The sequence below is a fragment of the Nanorana parkeri genome, unplaced genomic scaffold (genome assembly GCF_000935625.1).
Source record: "Nanorana parkeri isolate BGI_ZX_2015 unplaced genomic scaffold, ASM93562v1 scaffold93, whole genome shotgun sequence".
Classification (NCBI taxonomy): Eukaryota; Metazoa; Chordata; class Amphibia; order Anura; family Dicroglossidae; genus Nanorana; species Nanorana parkeri.
Genome location: NW_017306361.1, coordinates 1,462,225 through 1,482,150, shown reverse-complemented (window position 1 = coordinate 1,482,150; position 19,926 = coordinate 1,462,225). Strand labels below are relative to the sequence as shown.

Sequence of the window (19,926 nt, the reverse complement as noted above, 5' to 3'; positions counted from 1 at the left end):
CAAAACTGTGTGTTATTTGCGTTGTCACGCCCCCCCCCCCCCAAAAAAAAGTCAATATAATAGGAATGCTCACACATGTCCCCATTACAAGAATAGTTTACTCTCAATTTCTCCGTGCCCCGCTGTGCTCAGTGATTCGCTATGTCAGCTCCTATGTCATTACTTTATCTTGTAGTGAAGTAGGTGCCAACAGGAGGAACCACTGAGTGCAGTGTGGAGACCAGGAATTATAAACTCCTGAAAGTGTCAGATTCTAAAGGCTCTTCCAGCAGCAATTTTTCTTGAACACAGTAGTGTATTATAATTTATTTGCAGAGGGCATATTTGTGAGAATTTTTCTATCTTAGTGACAGAATCACTTTAACTTCTAGGCTATTGTACCAGTGATCAGTCTTAGAACTAAGTGCCAAAAGGAAGCATTTGGTAATCTTTCTTTAAGTAACCCTGTCAGCACAGGGTCACTTGTATGTAAAACATACCTGCAAAAAGAACACTGTATATTCGTACCTTTCTGGTGGCCTATTTCTTGAAAAGCTGCTGCTTCACTAGTCACAGCATTCGACTAGCTTGTATGCGTTGTAGTGATGTACATCCCTTCAGGATAAACCACAGCGAACGGTTTGAGAGCAGGTTATTTATACACTCACAAATGTGTAAATATTTGCAGAGAACAGTGAGCAGTGAAGTGATGGCTTTTAAAGAAAAAGGCAACCAAAAAGGTAAGTATATACTCTATGGGGTTGATTTACTAACCTCACAAACACGCCATGCAAAAACACGCCGATTGCGCGCGCGCGCGTATACGCTTGGCGCGGAAGCGTATGCAGGTTATAAAGATGCTTGATAAATACTACCAACGCGCGCGCATGGCGTGTTAAAATGCCGAGGATTCAATAGGGATGTGCAACAACCAACAAACAGCAAAGGGAAGCCCAGTGGCTGAGCGGTTAGAGGGCCTGCCACACAACACCTATTTCCCCGGTTCAAATCCTGCATCAAGTGAGTGGAATTAATCCACATACAGCAATGCAAACATCCTGGCCAAGCGGCCCCCCCCTCCCATTTCGTGTTCGCTTGGTAAATGCATTTCTGCGGGTTAAAATGCGCACGCAGCCTGCGCGTGTGCGTGTTGGGCTTCGTAAATCAGCCCCTATGTCTTCTTTATGTAGGTATGTTTTAAATTCACGTGACCCTGTGCTGTATGTTTAGCCCAATGGCGTTAGGGCTTAGTAAAGCAAGACTGCAGAATCAGACTCAGTTGATGCTATAGCCCTTACTGAGCCCCTGAGTGAGCATCAAATAAAGAGTCTGACATTGGGTTTTCATTTCAATATGTGTATTAAAGTTTTCAAAGAACAACACAGAGAATGGTAAGTGAAAAGAAAATGTAAAATATCATAACAAAAACATCAACCAAAAGACACATAATGTAAAAACCTAATGGGAAATCTGAAGAATAGGATTACACGAAATATACGCCCCACCTATGTCCGAGAGTGCCTTTGGAAAGGTCTTTATATAGGTGGAAGATAAGAGAGAAAATAAGTCCAAAAGAGGAAAGGAAAAAGTTAAAGCAAAGGAAAGAAGAGAAGATAGAGAGAAAGAAAAGAAAGCTGCAGCCTCAGACATAGGTAGGAAAAAAGAAGAGCTATAAAAGGGTTCAACTCAGGAAGTGAAAAGGGAATCCTTCTCAAATTTCTTAAGAGTACCCATGAGGATACTTCAGAGTTGCTCATTCACGAAGAATCCCTGCATGAGCAGTTTAAATTCCTTGTAGGGAATAGGCTGCTTCTTCCAGGAATGTGCAATGGCTTGTTTAGCTGCTAAAAAGATAAAGTTTACCAGCTGTTGTTGAGTGTGGTGCAAGCAGTCAACCCCATGATGAAGTAGGGCATGCCAGGGATTCCTCTGAATGCTAAGTATGGAATAAAGAATAAATGAGCCTATACATTTTCATCCAAAAGCGAATAACAAAGGGACAAGACCACCAAATATGCATAACATCACCACATCAAACCAATCTTCTAATGATTTGGTTTCATTTAAATCTCGACGCCAACCACCAAGATATAAGTGTTTGTTGAAAGAGACAAAAAGGATTGAGGTGGGAATAAAGTAGGGAAATGAGTTTGGGTGAAGAGGGCCGTTTAGTGCTCAAAAGGCGTGAGGGAGACAGATATGTTGTTACCTAAAATCAGAGATTAGATCCAGTGGAGAATCTGAAGATAGTGAAATAATTCCCTGGGTGGGGGCTGGGATTTGGAGACTATGGTGTTCCAGGAGAGCACCTTGGAATCGCACATGAAATGAGAAGCTGTGAGTTAGCCATGGGCTGTCCACCACTGAAAGGCAGCATGATCCTCAATTGCTGGGTGGAACATGGGATTGTCCAAAAGTATAGTGAGGTGGAGATAAGAAGAAATAAGAGAAGAAGCAAATTTAACCGAATCCCGGATTTTCTGAGTATGGCAAAGAAGGGGACTAAAAGGAGATGGGCGCAAGTGACCAGGCAACAAGCGTAGAGCTTGAAGGGAGTGAGCGTGTATATATGGTATTTCCAGAAGGACCCATAAAGGCGGGTCCACCGTAACATGGAGGGAAGCAATAGTTGCAATATGGGAGGCTTTATAATATTTGGTGAGGAAAGGAACACCAAGGCCCCCATGGTTACAATGCTGAAACATAGTTTTCCTAGATTCCCGGGTGTGTTTCTTGCCCCAAATGAATGACATTATGTGATTTTTGCATAGACCGCAATGCAAACCGGGGAATGGCGACAGGAAGGGAACAAAGAAATAAAGGAGCTTGGGAAGTAGAGTCATTTTAGAATATACAGAATATATCTATCCCTGTGGGTGCTGGATAACGGAGAGTTTACTATATATGAGAAACACAAGAGTAACTAACTCACACTTGCCATCTGCTGTCTGGAAGGGGTAAATAATAAATATGTATTATATTTTATATTTACTTGTTTAAAAAAAACAAATTAAAGGGTTTCCTTTCATTTTAAACCCATTTAAAATGACAGCAAGTTCATTGAAGCAACTGTTTTTTCCAAGCAGTGATTTCAGGAAGTGTAAGCCAAAAGGCGCTATAGAATCATCATTAGTTGAAAAACTATACACAGCTTCTATGTTTCTAATACATAGCATGCCAGCAAATGTCATGTTCCACTTGTCATATGCCAGTGATTAATTTGTACTTCTATCTCTGTGAACAAACAATTCCGTGTGTTCTGCAAAGCTCTGTCTTAGTAACATCTACAAACTCAGCCTAACTCCCAGCAGACAAGGAAAAAAACTTGCAGTTATGAAAACCACATAAATTGTGCTCTTCCAGAGATGGAATTGTTTGTACCATTGAGACTTGGCAACCATTTTAATATCTCTTTGGCTTATATTGTAATATACATAGAGCATTATTGCATTATCTGAATGTCAGGGAGGCCTTTGAAAGACTCCCTTTTGGAAGGATGAACCAGGCATCAAAGAAGTAGATTTACGAAATGTGTTGCAGCCATCTTAGTAATGGTTTGCTTTGTTAAATGAGCCCTTCCTCCGTATACATATATATATTTTTTACAAGCTGTCATTAAAGAATGATATGTGCATAACCTATTTGTAATACAGTTTGAACACACAAATATTTATATAGCATATGCATATTTGTACTTATCTGTATTTGTTACCTTGATCTCAAATCAAAGATGTGATCTTAGTTCCACATATACTTTGCAGAGTGTAAATCTGATAAAAAAGATACTGTTGTCTTGTTGATTTGTCATAAATATGTGTATATAATGAATTTATTTATAAAACTGGAAAATGAAAAAATCTGGCATTTGTTGCAGTTCACCCAAAAATTAACAGTTTTGCTGTTTACCATGCAAAATAGTAAAAATTATTAAGTTGTATATTATAATATGTCAGCAAAAAAGCACAGCCTTTGGAGGTAAATACCTCAATGACCAGAAATTGCCAGGTTTTCCATCTACATGTCTAAATGACGTCTGTTATTTGTCTATTAGTGTAAAGCATGAACAGAAAGATTAAACCCATCCCAAACTAATATCTTAGTTTAGCACCAGACGAAGGATTAAAGGGAATCTGCCACCCTCTTCTATTCCTTGCCTGTCAGTTTTCACCCCTCCCACCTGCCATCTAATCTCCTCCCCTCAGTCTCCCATTTTCCTCCCCTTAAGCCCCATGCTGTAACTGCTCCCACCTGCCATTTTTAGCTTCTCCCCTCGGGTTATTATTTTCCTCCCCTTCAGCTCCATTACTGTAACGCCTCCCATTTGTCCCTTTTTTATTTCAATGGTTTTTTATTAAAGTTTTCAAACAGATTACCAAACAATTAAATCAGATAGGTACTTGTAATCAGTCAGTTGTACAATAAAACAATTTCAACAATGAGCGAAATAGGGAGAACAACAAAATGAAGAAAACAAGAAAAACAATTGTAAATACAATTATAAGTACAGATACAGAGGAGGATGACAAATTAGACCACAAAACCCATAGACTCCATTTGCAGTCAAAGCTCTTTATACTGCCCTCCCAGAAAGCCATAATCTTTTCATAGTGATAATGTAGAGTAAGGATGGGGATAGTTTCAGCTATTGAGGGGGCTATATTACTTTTCCAATGTCTGACTATATTTAATTTAGCAGCTAACAATATATGTACTACAATATTTCGAACATGGGCAGGGAAGTGCTCAATACCAATAGTAAGGGTAGCTAATGCAGGGTTAGGAGACATAAAAATCCCAGATATAGCAGAGATCTTCTAAAAAATGTCATGCCACAAACTCTTTAAAGAACGACATTCCCACAGTATTTGATATAGACTCCCCTGGTTTCCACAGCTTCTCCAACAAAGGGGGGATGTGGAGGGTTACATGTTGTCTAGAAGCTGTGAAGGGAAATACCATTGTAGTGACACTTCATGGGAGAGATCCAATAAATATACACATTTAGTGGCCTTAGGGGTGGAGGAGAATGCATAAAACCATTGAGATGCAGTAAATGAAAGTTGGAGGTCTCTTTTCCAAGAAGTAACGTGCTTGAGTTTCATAAAATCAGATTTAAGTTGTAGCACAGAATAGAACAATGATATACCCCTTCTTTTGTGGAAATCTTCAAAATAAAACTTCCATACCTGGTGAGGGAGACCATAAATCAGGCCAGGAGTAAAGTGTGAAATGTGCAAATATTGGAAAAAAAAAGGTTAGATGGTAAATTGAATTCACGGGATACGGTAGCATAGGATTTATTGGAAAGGTCCACACATCATGTTTTGGACAAGGTGGACTTGGAGTGAAGACCATGTTGGGTCCAGATATTAAATGGGAAGTCAGAGATCAGAAGGTCCAAATACTCCAAGGGTATATGTACTTCTCTAATCAAGGTGGACTGGGAGGCTAAAGAGATTAAATAATTCCATGCTGATGGAGACGCTTGTAAATGGAGGTGATAGGTCTTTAACCAATGATTCAATATGTCCCACCGCACTCCTGACCGGAAAGTCCCGATAAAACAGGGTGGGTGCAGCAGCGACAGCAGATCTCATAGAACCAGTAAAAAGTAACTTGCACTCCAAAGCGATGCCTAGTCAATCTCTTTATTGACTATGGTAGTGTATCATCTCAAAGCGACGTTTCGGAACCAAGTGGTCCCTTCTTCAGGAAAATATAAGAAGGTTTGCCTGAAGAAGGGACCACTTGGTTCTGAAACGTCGCTTTGAGATGTTACACTACCATAGTCAATAAAGAGATTGACTAGGCATCGCTTTGGAGTGCAAGTGACTTTTTACTGGTTCTAAGGTCTTTAACCAATTCCCTAGGGAGTAGCACCTGTCATTATTAGTTTCTCTCTTCCCTTTGGTCTCCCAAGTTCCTCCCTTGCAGTGCCATTGCTGTAACTCCCTTCCCTCAGTTTTCTGCTTTCCTCACCTTCAGTTTCATTGCTCTTGGTGTACACTTGTTATGGTTTGCAGCAATAATTGTTTTCCTAGTAGTAACATTCAGGATACATCATTAGTAAACCATATGAGATGTTTTAACAGTCCACCAATGATTAGCTCTATTTTATGGTTATTTAGTTCATTTAACATTTAATCAGATACCACTGGTGTTGTATATAACTGTTTTCTGTTTTTCATGATATATAATAATTGCCCATGTTTACTTATATTGTTTGTATTGTAGCCCAAATATAGGGGGAATATTTAAACCCCCAAAATGTGTTGGCTGTCTTTTACTTTAATATGGATTGATTCAAATTTTCATTGGGCTCTATAACTTATTATGTAGGGCTCACTGAGGTTTTATCATTGCTTGCATCCCCTATTAGGTAAATTCACCCTCTCTTGAAGTAAAATCCCCAACTTTAAGTAGCCACCATAACAGGAGAAGAGACAAAATCTCGGCAATCTCCAGTGTATACTATATCTAAGATGGTATTTCCCTCACTTTGCAGAGCACTCCTATTACTTTCTATTGCATTTTTAGGACAAGAAGTAAAGGAAATCTCCCTAATTGAACAAGGAAGGCAACAAAAAACTGGCAGATGTTTTAGCCATTCCTTGTGCTATTCAAAATAAAAGCAAATTACATACTTTAAGTTAAACCAATCAATTAAAACATCTTCACACTAAAAATACACTATAGTGTATACATTAAGCAGTAACGGAAACTCATAGTTGAATTAATGAACTTATTTGTTTGTTTTAACAGGATTGCATTGTTGATAGAAAAAGGGTATTCTATTAAATTTATCCATAGCTGTTTGCCACTTATATTCATAGAATACTAAAATGCTGCTTCCACAAACATTGTTAAAATAAATATAAGATTTTGTTATGTATTTTTCATATACAAAAAGTACATTTAAAATAAATTAAAACAGTGCTGGTACTTCCTTTTATACCTTTAACACACTGCGCTACGTGCAAAGTATGTTTGTAAAATAGGTTTTACCAATTTTGATATAATTTGTATTTGCTGCCAAGGGACCTCCAGGTGCCTTGCAAGGACATTGCCTCAGTCAATCATTCTAAAACTGTATAACATTTGCAAAATATTTTCTCTTAGAAATTCTCAGATTGGCTTCAGTACATTTTGTTCAATGTAAAATATTCAGTTTAGTTTTATACTGTACCTTAATTTATTCCATACCCTAATTTATTCCATTCAAGGGTCTTTTCGTAACTCTGTACTTTTTTCCTGAGAGATATGGAAAAAAAATGTGTGAATCTGCCTAAAATATATGCTCATTTTTGTATGCACCTTAGGGCTTGAAATAACAAAACATTGCCTTCTTAACTGAGCACAGGGAGCGTGACCAACTGCAACAACTAAAACATGTGCAACTAATTACATAGCTTTTGAACATTATGCTTAGAGGGAGATGCCGATATTACTTCATCTAAAAACTTTGTTAACATGGGAGCCAGCAAGTTGGTGGATATCAAGTATTTGTTTAATCTTCAGCATGATAAAAATAGCGCTTTCTGGCCCTCTAATCCAAATATCTTGTGGATCAGTTGACATGATTTTAGAATTATGTAAAGTTCAAATAATGTGGAAATAAATTAAGGCCAGCTTTTATACAGTGACTTGACGTCCACCCAATTCCACTTTAAACCATTACACATGTTGAGTTGTGTTTGGCCTACTTCACATTTAATTGTCAAATATTTGGCTGTCTTACTGGAAAGAAAAAAAAGATGAATAGCTTACTTGCAGCATGTCAAAATGCATATAAAATGGAAAATAATGTAGATCTATGACCACAAAAAAATCTTCATTTGTTATGCTATATTGTAGACATGTATATGTTGTTGGGGCACTCTTTGAACTTCAGATGTTAGTGCTCATTAATGCCATATGTCTCTTCACAGAATTGATGTATGGGCTTGTTCAATAACACAAAAAACTTATTCTAAATACATTAACTGTACTGATAATGGTAAACTGAAATCTGTTTGTTTGAGTTTTTTGCCCTTTATACGTTTTAGTGGAATGTATCAGCTGTTAAGTACAAACAGACATACAAATAATGTCCCTATGCCCATGGTAAGTTGCCTCTGAGGTGTAGATGTAAATAATCCCATTAAGTACAGTATCTCACAGATGTGAGTACACCCCTCACATTTAAAAAAAAATATTTTATTATATAATTTCATGTGACAACACAGAAGGAATGACACTCTGCTACAATGTAAAGTAGTTAGTGTACAGCTTGTATATCAGTGTACATTTGCTGTCCCCTCAAAAAAAACTCTACAAACAGCCAGTAATGTCTAAACCACTGGCAACAAAAGTGAGTACACCCCTAAGTGAAAATGTCCAAATTGGGCCCAAGTAGCCATGTTCCCTCCCCGGGGTCATGTGACTTGTTAGTATTACAAGGTCTCAGGTGTGAATGGGGAGCAGGTGTGTTAAACTTGGTGTTAACGATCTCACTCTCTCATACTGGTCACTTGAAGTTCAACATGGCACCTCATGGCAAAGAACTCTCTGATGATCTGAATAAAATAATTGTTGCTCTACATAAAGATGGCCTAGGCTATAAGAAGATTGCCAAGACCCTGAAACTGAGCTGCAGCATGGTGGCCAAGACCATACAGCGGTTTAATAGGTCAGGTTCCACTCAGAACGGGCCACGCCATTGGTTGACCAAAGTAGTTGAGTGCACGTGCTCAGCGTCATATCCAGAGGCTGTCTTTGGGAAATAGACGTATGAGTGCTGACAGCATTGCTGCAGAGGTTGTAGGGGTGGGGGTCAGCCTATCAGTGCTCAGACCATACGTCTCACACTACATCAAATTGGTCTGCATGGCTGTCGTCCCGGAAGGAAGCCTCTTCTAAAGATGATGCACAAGAAAGCCAGCAAACTGTTTGCTGAAGACAAGCAAACTAAGGACATGTATTACTGGAACCATGTCCTGAGATCTGATGTGACCAAGATAAACTTGTTTGGTTCAGATGGTGTCAAGCGTGTGTCGCGGCAAGCAGGTGAGGAGTACAAAGACAAGTGTGTCTTGCCTACAGTCAAGCATGGTGGTGGGAGTGTCATGGTCTGGGGCTGCATGAGTGATGCACTGGGGAGATACAGTTCATTGAGGGAACCATGAATGACAACATGTACTGTGACATACTGAAGCAGAGCATGATCCCCTCCCTTCGGAGACTGGGCCGCAGGGCAGTATTCCAACATGATAACGACCCCAAACACACCTCCAAGACGACCACTGCTTTGCTAAAGAAGCTGAGGGTAAAGGTGATGGACTGGCCAAGCATGTCACCAGACCTAAACCCTATTGAGCATCTGTGGGGGATCCTCAAATGGAAGGTGGAGGAGCGCAAGGTCTCTAACATCCACCAGCTCTGTGATGTCATCATGGAGTTACATTCCAGCTTGAACTACTGATCTCTGTGAACAGGCTTATTCAGCAAAGAAGTTTAGACTGGCCAGGTAAAGGTGTGAAAGGCACCTATATATAGATAGATAGATAGATAGATAGATAGTTCTATGTTAAACAAAATATTTGAAAAAAGAGCCCTGAACTTCTACAACCAAGTGGCTCCACTGATGTCTAGTCTAATAATGTTTCTGTTTCTTTCAAGGCCATGTTATAAATGTTATGTTGGTTACTGTTTCCCTGTCAATTACCTTCCTGACTGTGAAGCCTGACTCGTCCTACATATTGCCTTATCAAAAGAAATGACACAAATTATCCTAAAAATTAAGGAACATTTTCTACTTCCAGAAGTGCATAAATAATTTGTTTCTCTAGAATTTAGAGTTACATTAAAATCCACTAATCGAATCTTAAATTAGAGAAAAGAATAGTAATGGACAAGGACAGCTGAGTTTCCTGTCCTAGATAGCATAGTGTATTCAGTGATTCTTTAATGGATCTCCACTGCTATATTAGTTTTTCCTCCATATGAAAACTTGTTCTGATCATCGTTCTGACAAAGGCTAGTCACGCATTAGGCATCTGATCTTCTTTGTATGCTTTTGTGTGCCACCGCTTGTTTAAATCTGTGGATATCTTAGTGTGTCTTTACAGTAAAAACAAAGTCATTGCAGAGATATCTGATGTGCTATGGTTTCTTTGAAGATCTATTTTCCATTTTAATTGGGGAGTACTAGGAAACCTTTAATCATTTAGCATGAAATGGTCATAATAATGCAAAATAACTCTCTAGAGGAATGAAGGATTGTGTTTAAGGCATCATCTGTGAAAACCATTCATGCTTATCTATTAAGGATTCTTATTGAAATGTTGAGTAATAGGGTTACTATTCTCTTATTTGCTCTCCCTTATCTGGTAAATATACAGTTGCAAGTGCTCTGCTATGTCTGTTTGATAATTCTATAAAAAAAATACCTGCTGATCCTGACAGTAATCTAGTGAGCTCTTAACTTCCCAAGTTTTCTGGCTCTTCACTGTTTTCTCTTAGATTGTTCCCAGCTATCTATGCGGACTTCAAAGCACCTCCCCACTATGTTAAGGAGTGGGGGTGGTATTCTGTAGTCCTAGCAAACTTACTGTACTAGGCTCCAAACGGTAGGTGTGAGGCCATAGACATACATTTTCAACAAAATAAGCCAAAACACTATTAAATTCTATTGGCTTTGCCTGGGCTGCTCACCACAAGAGTAGTCTTCCACTACAGAAGCTGCTTCCATGAAAAAAGCTAATCTGATAAAGCTATGATGCAAAATGCATCGGAGAAAAGGAACTACAAGCCCGATATATATTGAATAATAACCAGATGTTTATATATACATGTACATGTAACTAAGATACCTAGAGTTCAACAAGGGCTGTAGCTTTATGAAAGCAACTAAACTAGGGGACTGTTCTGGAAAAGTATATGAATTTTTAAGACAATTTGTACAAAAAATGCTGGATTTTAACACGGTACAATAAATTATATATGTTTTAACAGTATTACAAAGTTGTATGTATGCCTCAGAAAAACCCAATTTGTATGGTATAGGTAAAATTAAGCATTAAGGGGGACGAGGCAATTAGACAAGTGATTGCAGGATCCATAGGAGGGTAAACTGTTTGTTTTGGGGTTTACATACACTTTAGTGATTATTTTGATGGTCGAGGTGGGACACTTTTTTGGAGTGACAAGCAAAGCTTTTAGAAACATATTAGTCAGGTCCAACAAGCCTCTTTGAGACTTATACTAACTGTTTGAAGATAGTAATTTTGGGTTGTTCATTTGTTTCAGATGTAACAACCAACCTCATGTTTTCTTCTAATATCTGTTTTTGTTTGGGGTTTTTTTTTAACAGGAAATGACACATTCATGGCCTCCACCTCTGACAGCTATCCATACCCCCTGTAAAACTGAGCAGTCCAAGTTTCCCATTTCCAATAAAGTAAGTTAATATTTTTACACATAAAATAAAGGTATTTTAATGATCTGAATGTAGTACATATAGTTAAGTAGGGTACATTGTGAATTGAGAAGGAAGGGCATTTGCTGGGGCTCATGCAGTCATGGTAATGTACATGAAGCTTGTATATGGTAAATATAATTCTACAAGTAAACAATCAGGGCAGTCACATCTCCCTAAAATGTTGCAGTTCTCATTAACAAACCTAGTAAACCTCACTGAAACACAAATTAATACAGCACATTAAGGATTAGCCCACCTGCTTGTAGTTACTGGAAACTGCTTATTGTTAGACTGAACAGCAGTAGTATCTACTGCCCAAAAAACCTGAGCCAAAAGCTAAGGGCCAAAATAAATTGGAAGAGGGTAACTGGCTCTTACCCAAATTGATCCTATTGTGTCTTAAAACTGTGGTATAGAATAGATGGTGAGATCCACAGGCATAGTAAAGAGTTGTTGAACACTAAATTGTGTTAAATATATCACTGCTGTATAAATAGGGGAATCAAATTTAAGATTTTTGGAAGCATTTGTGTGGTCCACAATGCAAGACATTTATGTTTTTTTCTAGAGGATTCTTTTATAATTCTATTTTCTTATATGAATTATATTCTGGTTGTGAAGAGAGTCGGGATCGGTTATATCCTCAGTCAACATACTTTCTGCCTATGTCCCCGTTTGTGAGTTTTTTGTCAACAAAGAAATCGAGAGGAAATTTATCCATCAGTAACCCAGACAGGAATAAAACATTTTCTGTTAGAGTGGGGAACGATTAAAACCTCTGGAAGGTGCTTAGTTCTGTCTGGTTTCTCATTAGGGAGTTATTTGCACCCTTCTTGCAAAGGTCATGGATATTAGAACACGAGGTAAGGGGAATTCTATTCATTAGGGTCACAAAAGACAATACAAAGCTGACAAAGTTTCTAACTCTTCACCACTCTTCTCTAACCTAAAGAAACATGTAAGTAAGCATTCATTGATTTTGTAATTTGATAACTAGTATTGGTATAAAACAATAGTTATAAAAAAAAAAAGATTATGTACATAGACTCATTTATTGTTCTGTTTGCTGAAGTGCCATATGGAAAATCATCACTTTATCAAGTTGCCAATACAGTTGACTATGCTTGTGATAATTATAGCTCTATAATGTTAGGCTGACATAAAAATTATGTATGTTTGACACATTAAATAATTATATCCGTCTACGTGTTAGTTATTTATCTTTATCATTTAATCCCCACTCAATCCATATGACTTTTAGATAAGGTTAAAATGTGATTGATAGAAAGAGATAATACTCAAGCCTTTGGCTATGTGACCTAAATCTTTACATCTAAATGATATGTGGATTACTGGTTTAATTTATTTATGTTTATTTTTACAGGACTCTACACATCTGACCTCAGGATACAGCATTCAAAGTAGGTATTTTTCTCCCCTACGTAATTATATTGTACTAGATTACAATGCAATTTGTGCTGCAAGATGTTTGCTTTATTAGTACTTCAGGTAGAGAACTGCATAAACTTTTGCAAGGAGTTACACAACAAAACACATATTGTCTTTGTTTCATATTGTTTTTCATGCTATTGTTTTCTTTTTTTTCCATTGCTGTGACAGTATTATAAGCTTTATAGTACCTCACCTTTCCTTTTTCTCACAGCCACTACTTTATTGTATTTTATAGGCTCACCGCTCTGATTTTCACTTATAATGTATATACTTCTTGTTGCACTTTAATTTTTTAAGCTCTTTTGCTAACGGCCCCTATGCATAAACAACTATTTTTGCTGTTTAAATCCTATATATAAAAAGCCTGCATGTAGGTTAAAACCTATTCCAAGGGCAACTAGTTTTTGCTTCCATATATAAATTTTGTTTGCTTCTTATGCTGGGCTCAGGAGCTCACTAGTCATGTCTGTCAGATTTTGATGTTTTATTTGATAATTAAATATTATTAAATACTATTGCATATATATTCGATTATGTCTGGTTCTTTTTAAAGGAAACCTGTCATATGAAAAACACATAGGCTGCCTTTGCTGGTACAATTATGCTGAACAATTATGCAGAAAGGAAGGCAAAACTTCTCATCTGAATGCTGGTTCAGTAATTAAAAAAAGTATTGAGGACAGGGGATTAGCATGACAACCACGCAAGTAACATTTCATTTTCAGCAGAAATTTCCCTTGATATCCTGTCTTGGAGATGGAACAGGAAGTGAGAGGAAATCTGCCCAAAGTCTGGATTTCACCTTACTTTCCATCTTGTTGGTAATGATCTCCAGGACAAGAGAGGTTGAATCTCCCAAGCAGGGATACATACCAAAAAAAAAAAACTTGCTGGAGGGCCTAACCCTTTCACACTTCCAAAACTAGAAAAAAATGCCTTTTCGTTCACTTTAAATTACTATAACTTTGCAGTCTTACTTATTTAATGTATTTTACTCATATAAAGGTTGCTTCTATTGTATAGCCATCTTTAATTATGTGAGAGATGTAAATAAAACATCTGCAATGGCACATGTTGGGGTACGACAGAGCATAGTTCTTGATAATAATTTACATCAGCAGGGCTTTATCTTATACAGTGTTCCAATAATAAATGATGTTGAGCTGACAAAATGAGAAACACAAACATAGAGAGTGTGGTTCATGCATTATATGGTGGATGCTGTTTTAATATGCAGATTTTCTTTTCTAGAGCGTTGTGATGTTACAAACAAACCTCAAGTGAAATCCGTCGCACAGAAGTCGTAAGTTGTATTTATTTTTTCTTTACTTATTATCATATAGCTACATTTCTTTTTTTTAAATCTTGTTTTATAAATTTTCCATATAATGTACTCGGGTACAACAATATACAGTGTTTGCTAGCAAACATTAATGGGTATGCTAAACAAAACATGTAAAAGCAGAATAACAAAGTTATAATGATGCAAGTCTTTGAGAATCTTTCCTGTTTCATTTTGTTACAAACGGCTTGAAATCGCTGAGGGCTATGCCTGCCCCCATTGCTGTATCTTTATTTAATGATAACCTGCTTATCGGTCACTGAGGCATTCTCATTTGGCAGGGATGTCGATAGAGCAGGAATCAGCCAATATTTGAGCTGTCTATTGCCAGCTTAAGGGTTAGTAGAGTCTTTCCTCTTTTCTTCCAAATGTTTTATTGTAGTTTGGAAGTGTCATATTTGTATGAATATGTCTTTATTGAGATTTTAATGCATACATTTATAGAAAGTAAAATAAGTCAAGAGGGTACATAATATGGCTGAGGGATATGGTTAGCAATGGCTGCAACCACACAAAATGGTATGTAACAATAGAATACAAGCGATTGCTGGGACCAGAAACCTGTTAAAGGCTATCTGTAAAGTTAGGTCAAAAGCATTGTGCCAGAGTCCGGAAAGTTAATAGGTGTCTTTTAGTAGGCCAAGGCATTCCAAAGGCCCAATTCCTTCTTTGGGGTAATTTCTGTATAAGCTGCTGAAAACCTCCATAGCGTCTGTGGGCAATGCAGCATTATTAGGATGACTGAACAAAGTAAAGCCTTCCATTGTCCAGTAGCATCAGGTCTCAGGTTGCATGATGTCATTGAGGACATACGACCACTCTGCCAGTGACAGGTTTTGCATTCCTTCAGTAATGAGAAATTGATACTCTGATGGCTAGTAAACAGTGCCATAGGATAATATTTTTTTAAGGTTTGGACAAGAACTGCCTGTAAAATAAGGACTTCTGAGCTTTTTTGAGACAACAACATGCTGTTATTCTAGTCCTCAACATAGAAATATATAGAACCGAGGCTAAGCAGTCACACATTTAATTTTAGCAAGGAAAGTTACAATTTTGTACAGAAACTGCTTAAGCCCACATAAAACAGGGTAAAACCAGATGGACAGAAATGGGTAATAGGTAAGTTATTTGATGATTTTCTGTTCAATAGAGTTCACTGGACTCTATTTCCGTCTGCTTCTAAACCTTGTCTGTTAGCAGCACTAGCAGGTTAGCCTACAGAAGAGCAAGGGAAGACAGATAAAGAGTCATTTAACATCTAAGAGCAAAAGTTACTCCAAAAAGTTACCATAAGTGATAGAAAACCTTTAGAGTCTGTGTTGACAGGCTTTTGTTTGCTTTAAGCAGATTTTGCATTTCCGCACAAGTCTATAGGAATGCAAAACCCAGTTTAGGCAGGTCAGAAGGAGGTCACTTGCAGGTCAGATGCAACTGTCAATTAATTTATAATGATCTCAGAAGTGTCTTAAACTGATGTCAAACCGATGCAATCAACACAAGCCCAAAGCCCGTCTACACAGGCCCTTGAAAATAAGTTGTATAGAAAGGTTCAGAGCTTAACAACAAGATGTGGCACTCAATCCATATAGGTGATGTAACTATCTTGGTATGGGAGGGACTAAATAAAACTTCCTCCACGAATACTCTATTCATTATAATAAGGATAATGCTTACCTTTTCCTCCTACCTCCTTTAAGGCATATTGTTTTATGTAAGGCTACAAAGAAACATTTAGCTAACTTGTGCAGTGTCAGGGGGTGATTTCATATTATAAAATGCAATGGTATCACTTTCATTCACTCTACTGCGCTACAGTAACACACAAGTTATGTGAAGATAGTAGCAGTTACTATGTCCACAATCATAAATGAACAGGAAGTGATGTAGAGCACTTCCTGTTTATTCATAACTGAGGACACAGTAAGAATACTATCGCTGAGTGTTTGTATACCGCCCTCCATCCTTACTCGCCTGTCACAGGAGGCTGAGCCGGAGGTGCGAGGAGGAGAGCACAGTCAGCTGTGTCACATGAAGCTGAGCTCTCCTCCCGTACTGCCCACTCAGCCTTCTGTGAAACCGTTGACACCGCTCTCCTCCCTGCACCACTGGTTCAGCCTCCTTTGATAGCTGTCTCGTCCCCGCACTGCTCTCCATCCTGATTTGCTTCTCACAGGAGCGGAGTGGTGTGGGAGGAGAGCTCAGCCTCCTGCGACAGCACTCTCCTCCCCACCCCACTCGGCCTCCTGAAAGTTTCTCTCCTCACTGCTGGGCACTGCTCTGTGTCCCCACCGATCCCCGCAGCATCTGCCAACAAATGTGCACTTGCTGAAAATTCAGTGCATCCCTACTTGTAACATTAAAGCATTTCAATGTTTTAAGGTTAGCACCTCTTGTCAGAATGTTATTACTGTATGTGTCTCCTCTATCTTTTGGTCCTGTTGACCATTTTCTCAGGTACAAAGAGTGATGTAAAATCTAAAATGTTTAAGACTCCTGCAGTGTTTCTGGGAAAGGAATTGAAGGAAAATCTCCCCAATGAGAAACACACAGCAAAAGGCTGAAAGGGGTTTGACCATTTTATACTATATCCAAAAATTAGATAAAGTTTTGGCTCTACATAAACTTTATAGGACAGTCCAGGAGTATTTTAAAAACAGACTTAAAGTGACATTAAAGTCACATCCCCCCATGCTGCTTTAAGGACTTACATTAAATGATGCCTCTTGATCCGATCATCTTTTTCTTTCGAGTGGTTTTCAGGAGTCCCTCCAGCGCTGGTGCTGGTCTATGATCCAGCGCTGACTGCTGTGTCTTCTTTGTCCCATGGTGTCTGTGCATATGCACGCTGCCAGGCTGCGTGCATTGACTTACCCTATGTCTCTCTACTTCCCACGGCCAAAGATCTCTACTGCGCATGCGCCCGCCCCATGATCCTTCATGGCCGCTTAAGATTCTTCAGATCTTCAGGCGGAAGCAAGTGGTGGAGACAGAGGTAAGTAATAACCTGTTTGGTAACTTTTTAATTTTTTTATGTTTTTGCATATGACGGGCTTGCTAGCAGTAGATATATGCAAAAAAAAAAAAAGGTTCAATTCTGAAGCCTCCAAAGAGCAAATCCCTCCAAAGTGAGGGAAATGCCTGGTGGTCAGAAGGGTCAATAGAATTAGTGTCCCACGTGGAAGATTTCCCATCTGTTTCTGTACTGATGACAGCCCCCAAATTTTTTTTTTTCACTTACAGCTTCACTGATAACAGTCACCAGGACAAACAGAGAGGGTGAATCTCCCTAACAAGGACACAAACAGTAATAAAAACCTGACAGATGTTCTAATCCCTCTCCACTCTATCCAAAACTTAAAAACAAAGTAGGCTTCAGTTGCACTTTAAGGACTGCTAGCATAGTTCCTGTCTGTTACTTCTTTTCCCTACTGTGTGTTGTTTACTTTGACAGCACTAACAGTACAGTGCAGTACATATTAGTACATGATGTTATAACTGTAAAGTTCATTATTTTATGCCGGAAAGCTTAGAGATGCTCACAGGAGGATCAAGCTTGGGAATGTGCGTAAATGAAGAAAACAGCTCAGTTGTTATTAAGAAAGTCCTTTGCTCTCAAAAGTTTTAGATATTAGATCTGCACCAAAACCTGTAACTATATTGTTAGAAAACACTACTATGACCATGATGAATGATGGATTGTGATAACTAACTGAAGAAGCCATATATGAAGTAGAAGGCCAGTTAATATATTGGTGTGAATTTGCTGGAGGAAGAGAGACGGTTCACTAAGCTTGGTAAATAGGATGAAGCATTGCTAGCTTCAATCAGCCAATCATTTACAATAATTTTTTGTTTTTTAATATCCCTAGCACATGATTTGGCATTTAAAATAAACACAGGTTCACCTTATTTACTAATATTCTCTTTGCACATTGAATACATTATTTTTAGAGTGAACATTACCTCTGCTATAGCCCTATACTCCTTTAGTAAATCAAACCAATTGTTTTTAAAATGAGGACCTGTTCTTGCCTCATACAGCATTCTTATGTCTATTATTCAAAGAGATGATAACACACAGTTACAATGTACCTGTGGTTTTCTGTACTAGTGCATACTTATTACATAAAGTACCTGTTTAACTTTCACTTAACAACACTTAAGGGTTGCCACAAAAGAGTAAGTATGATGCTACCTTCCTATTTCTCTGAATGGGATTAGATTTGATTTCATCTCATGTTACAAAGTACAAAATGCCATAAGCATCTTGTATAAAGGTACTACTTATATGTACAATAATAGGATGAATACATATACTTTGAACTTTAATAATAAAGTCAATTTGATATAAACTTGGGCACTGCATGGTATTTTGCGCCCTGGAATTATAGAAATTGAATTTCTTTCTTTAAAGTAGATCTGTACCCTAACTGGATAACATTTACTTTTCTAAAGAACTGTGTATCATAACCAATTGCTGTACACTCGATCCAGAATCGGCAACCGGCTTCCTAATGGGATGCTGATAGTGATAAAGGTGTAGCATGCCTGTGCAATTTGTGTTGGCACAGCTGCTTGTTGTCTCCATTAGGGGCATATGTGATATGATGACTACATTGGAGAACAATTGAGAAACAGTTGTTACCCTATGATAGGAAGTAATTAAACATTCATGGAAAGGTCACCAGCTATTCCTTTAATTATGTTTTAAACATATTTAAACCTTTTTTGGAATTAAATGTACCTGCTTACGTTTAAAAAGGTTTTATTGATTGGGTTTACATCTACCTTAAATGTCAACAGCAATGAAGTACCTTTAATGTTTCCCTTTTTTAAGTACAAAACAGGCAGCACATATAAGGCATTAAATGGTATGCCCATAAATATGTTTTCTACTCCAGTTTACACAAATCAAGTTGCTGTCCTGCTGTAAAATGAACCCTTTTTAAGCTTAAAAGATACCGGTGGCAGCTTTCTATATGCAATGGCAAAACACTATAAAATGTGGGCAGTAGCAACATGGCTACCAAATAATGGTGATGGTGTCCTTTTGCCCTGTTTAAGTTACCAAGATGTTATTCAGACCATACGTACAGCATTATGTAACAGACTGATCATAGTTCTTTTTGCTGATCAATTTAGACATATTTACTTTTATCTTTCAAAATGTGATCTTCAGCATACATGGCATAATACATCTATTGAATCTGATCAGCTTGTGAAAAAGATATTCAAACAATATCTTCTGTGATAAAACATGAATTATTGGTCATTAAGATTGATTAAAATGTTGATTAAAAGATCAGTTAAACTTATCACTTACAATTGTAGTATAATTGATCAGGTTCGGTGAACAATCGCTGACATAAACAGCCTTGCTTTCTGTTCTGACTCTGGTGTTCTAATTCGAGTGGGCCTTTTGCTGTCCCATGTTTTATCTCCATTAGGGGCATATGTGATATGATGACTACATTGGGGAACAATTGAGAAACAGTTGTTACCCTATAATAGGAAGTAATTAAACATTCATGGAAAGGTCACCAGCTATTCCTTTTAATTATGTTTTAAACATATTTAAACCTTTTTTTCTAAAGACCTTCCAAGTACAAGAACAATAACTGTAGATCTGCCAGAAATACATTCAGCTCAAAATGTCCTCTTGTGAAATGACAACATATGTATTTTTTTGTGG

The 19,926-nt window shown here is 37.8% G+C and overlaps 1 protein-coding gene across 1 annotated transcript in view; it reads left to right on the top strand.

The window, feature by feature from the left end:
- The window catches only part of AFF2 (AF4/FMR2 family member 2), a 449,088-nt gene that overhangs the window by 274,892 nt on the left and 154,270 nt on the right, over positions 1-19,926 (top strand). The window contains exons 5-7 of the mRNA XM_018552592.1: positions 11,330-11,416; positions 12,822-12,858; positions 14,141-14,192. Coding sequence (XP_018408094.1) covers positions 11,330-11,416; positions 12,822-12,858; positions 14,141-14,192 — 176 coding nt within the window. The remainder of the gene's footprint in view (positions 1-11,329; positions 11,417-12,821; positions 12,859-14,140; positions 14,193-19,926) is intronic.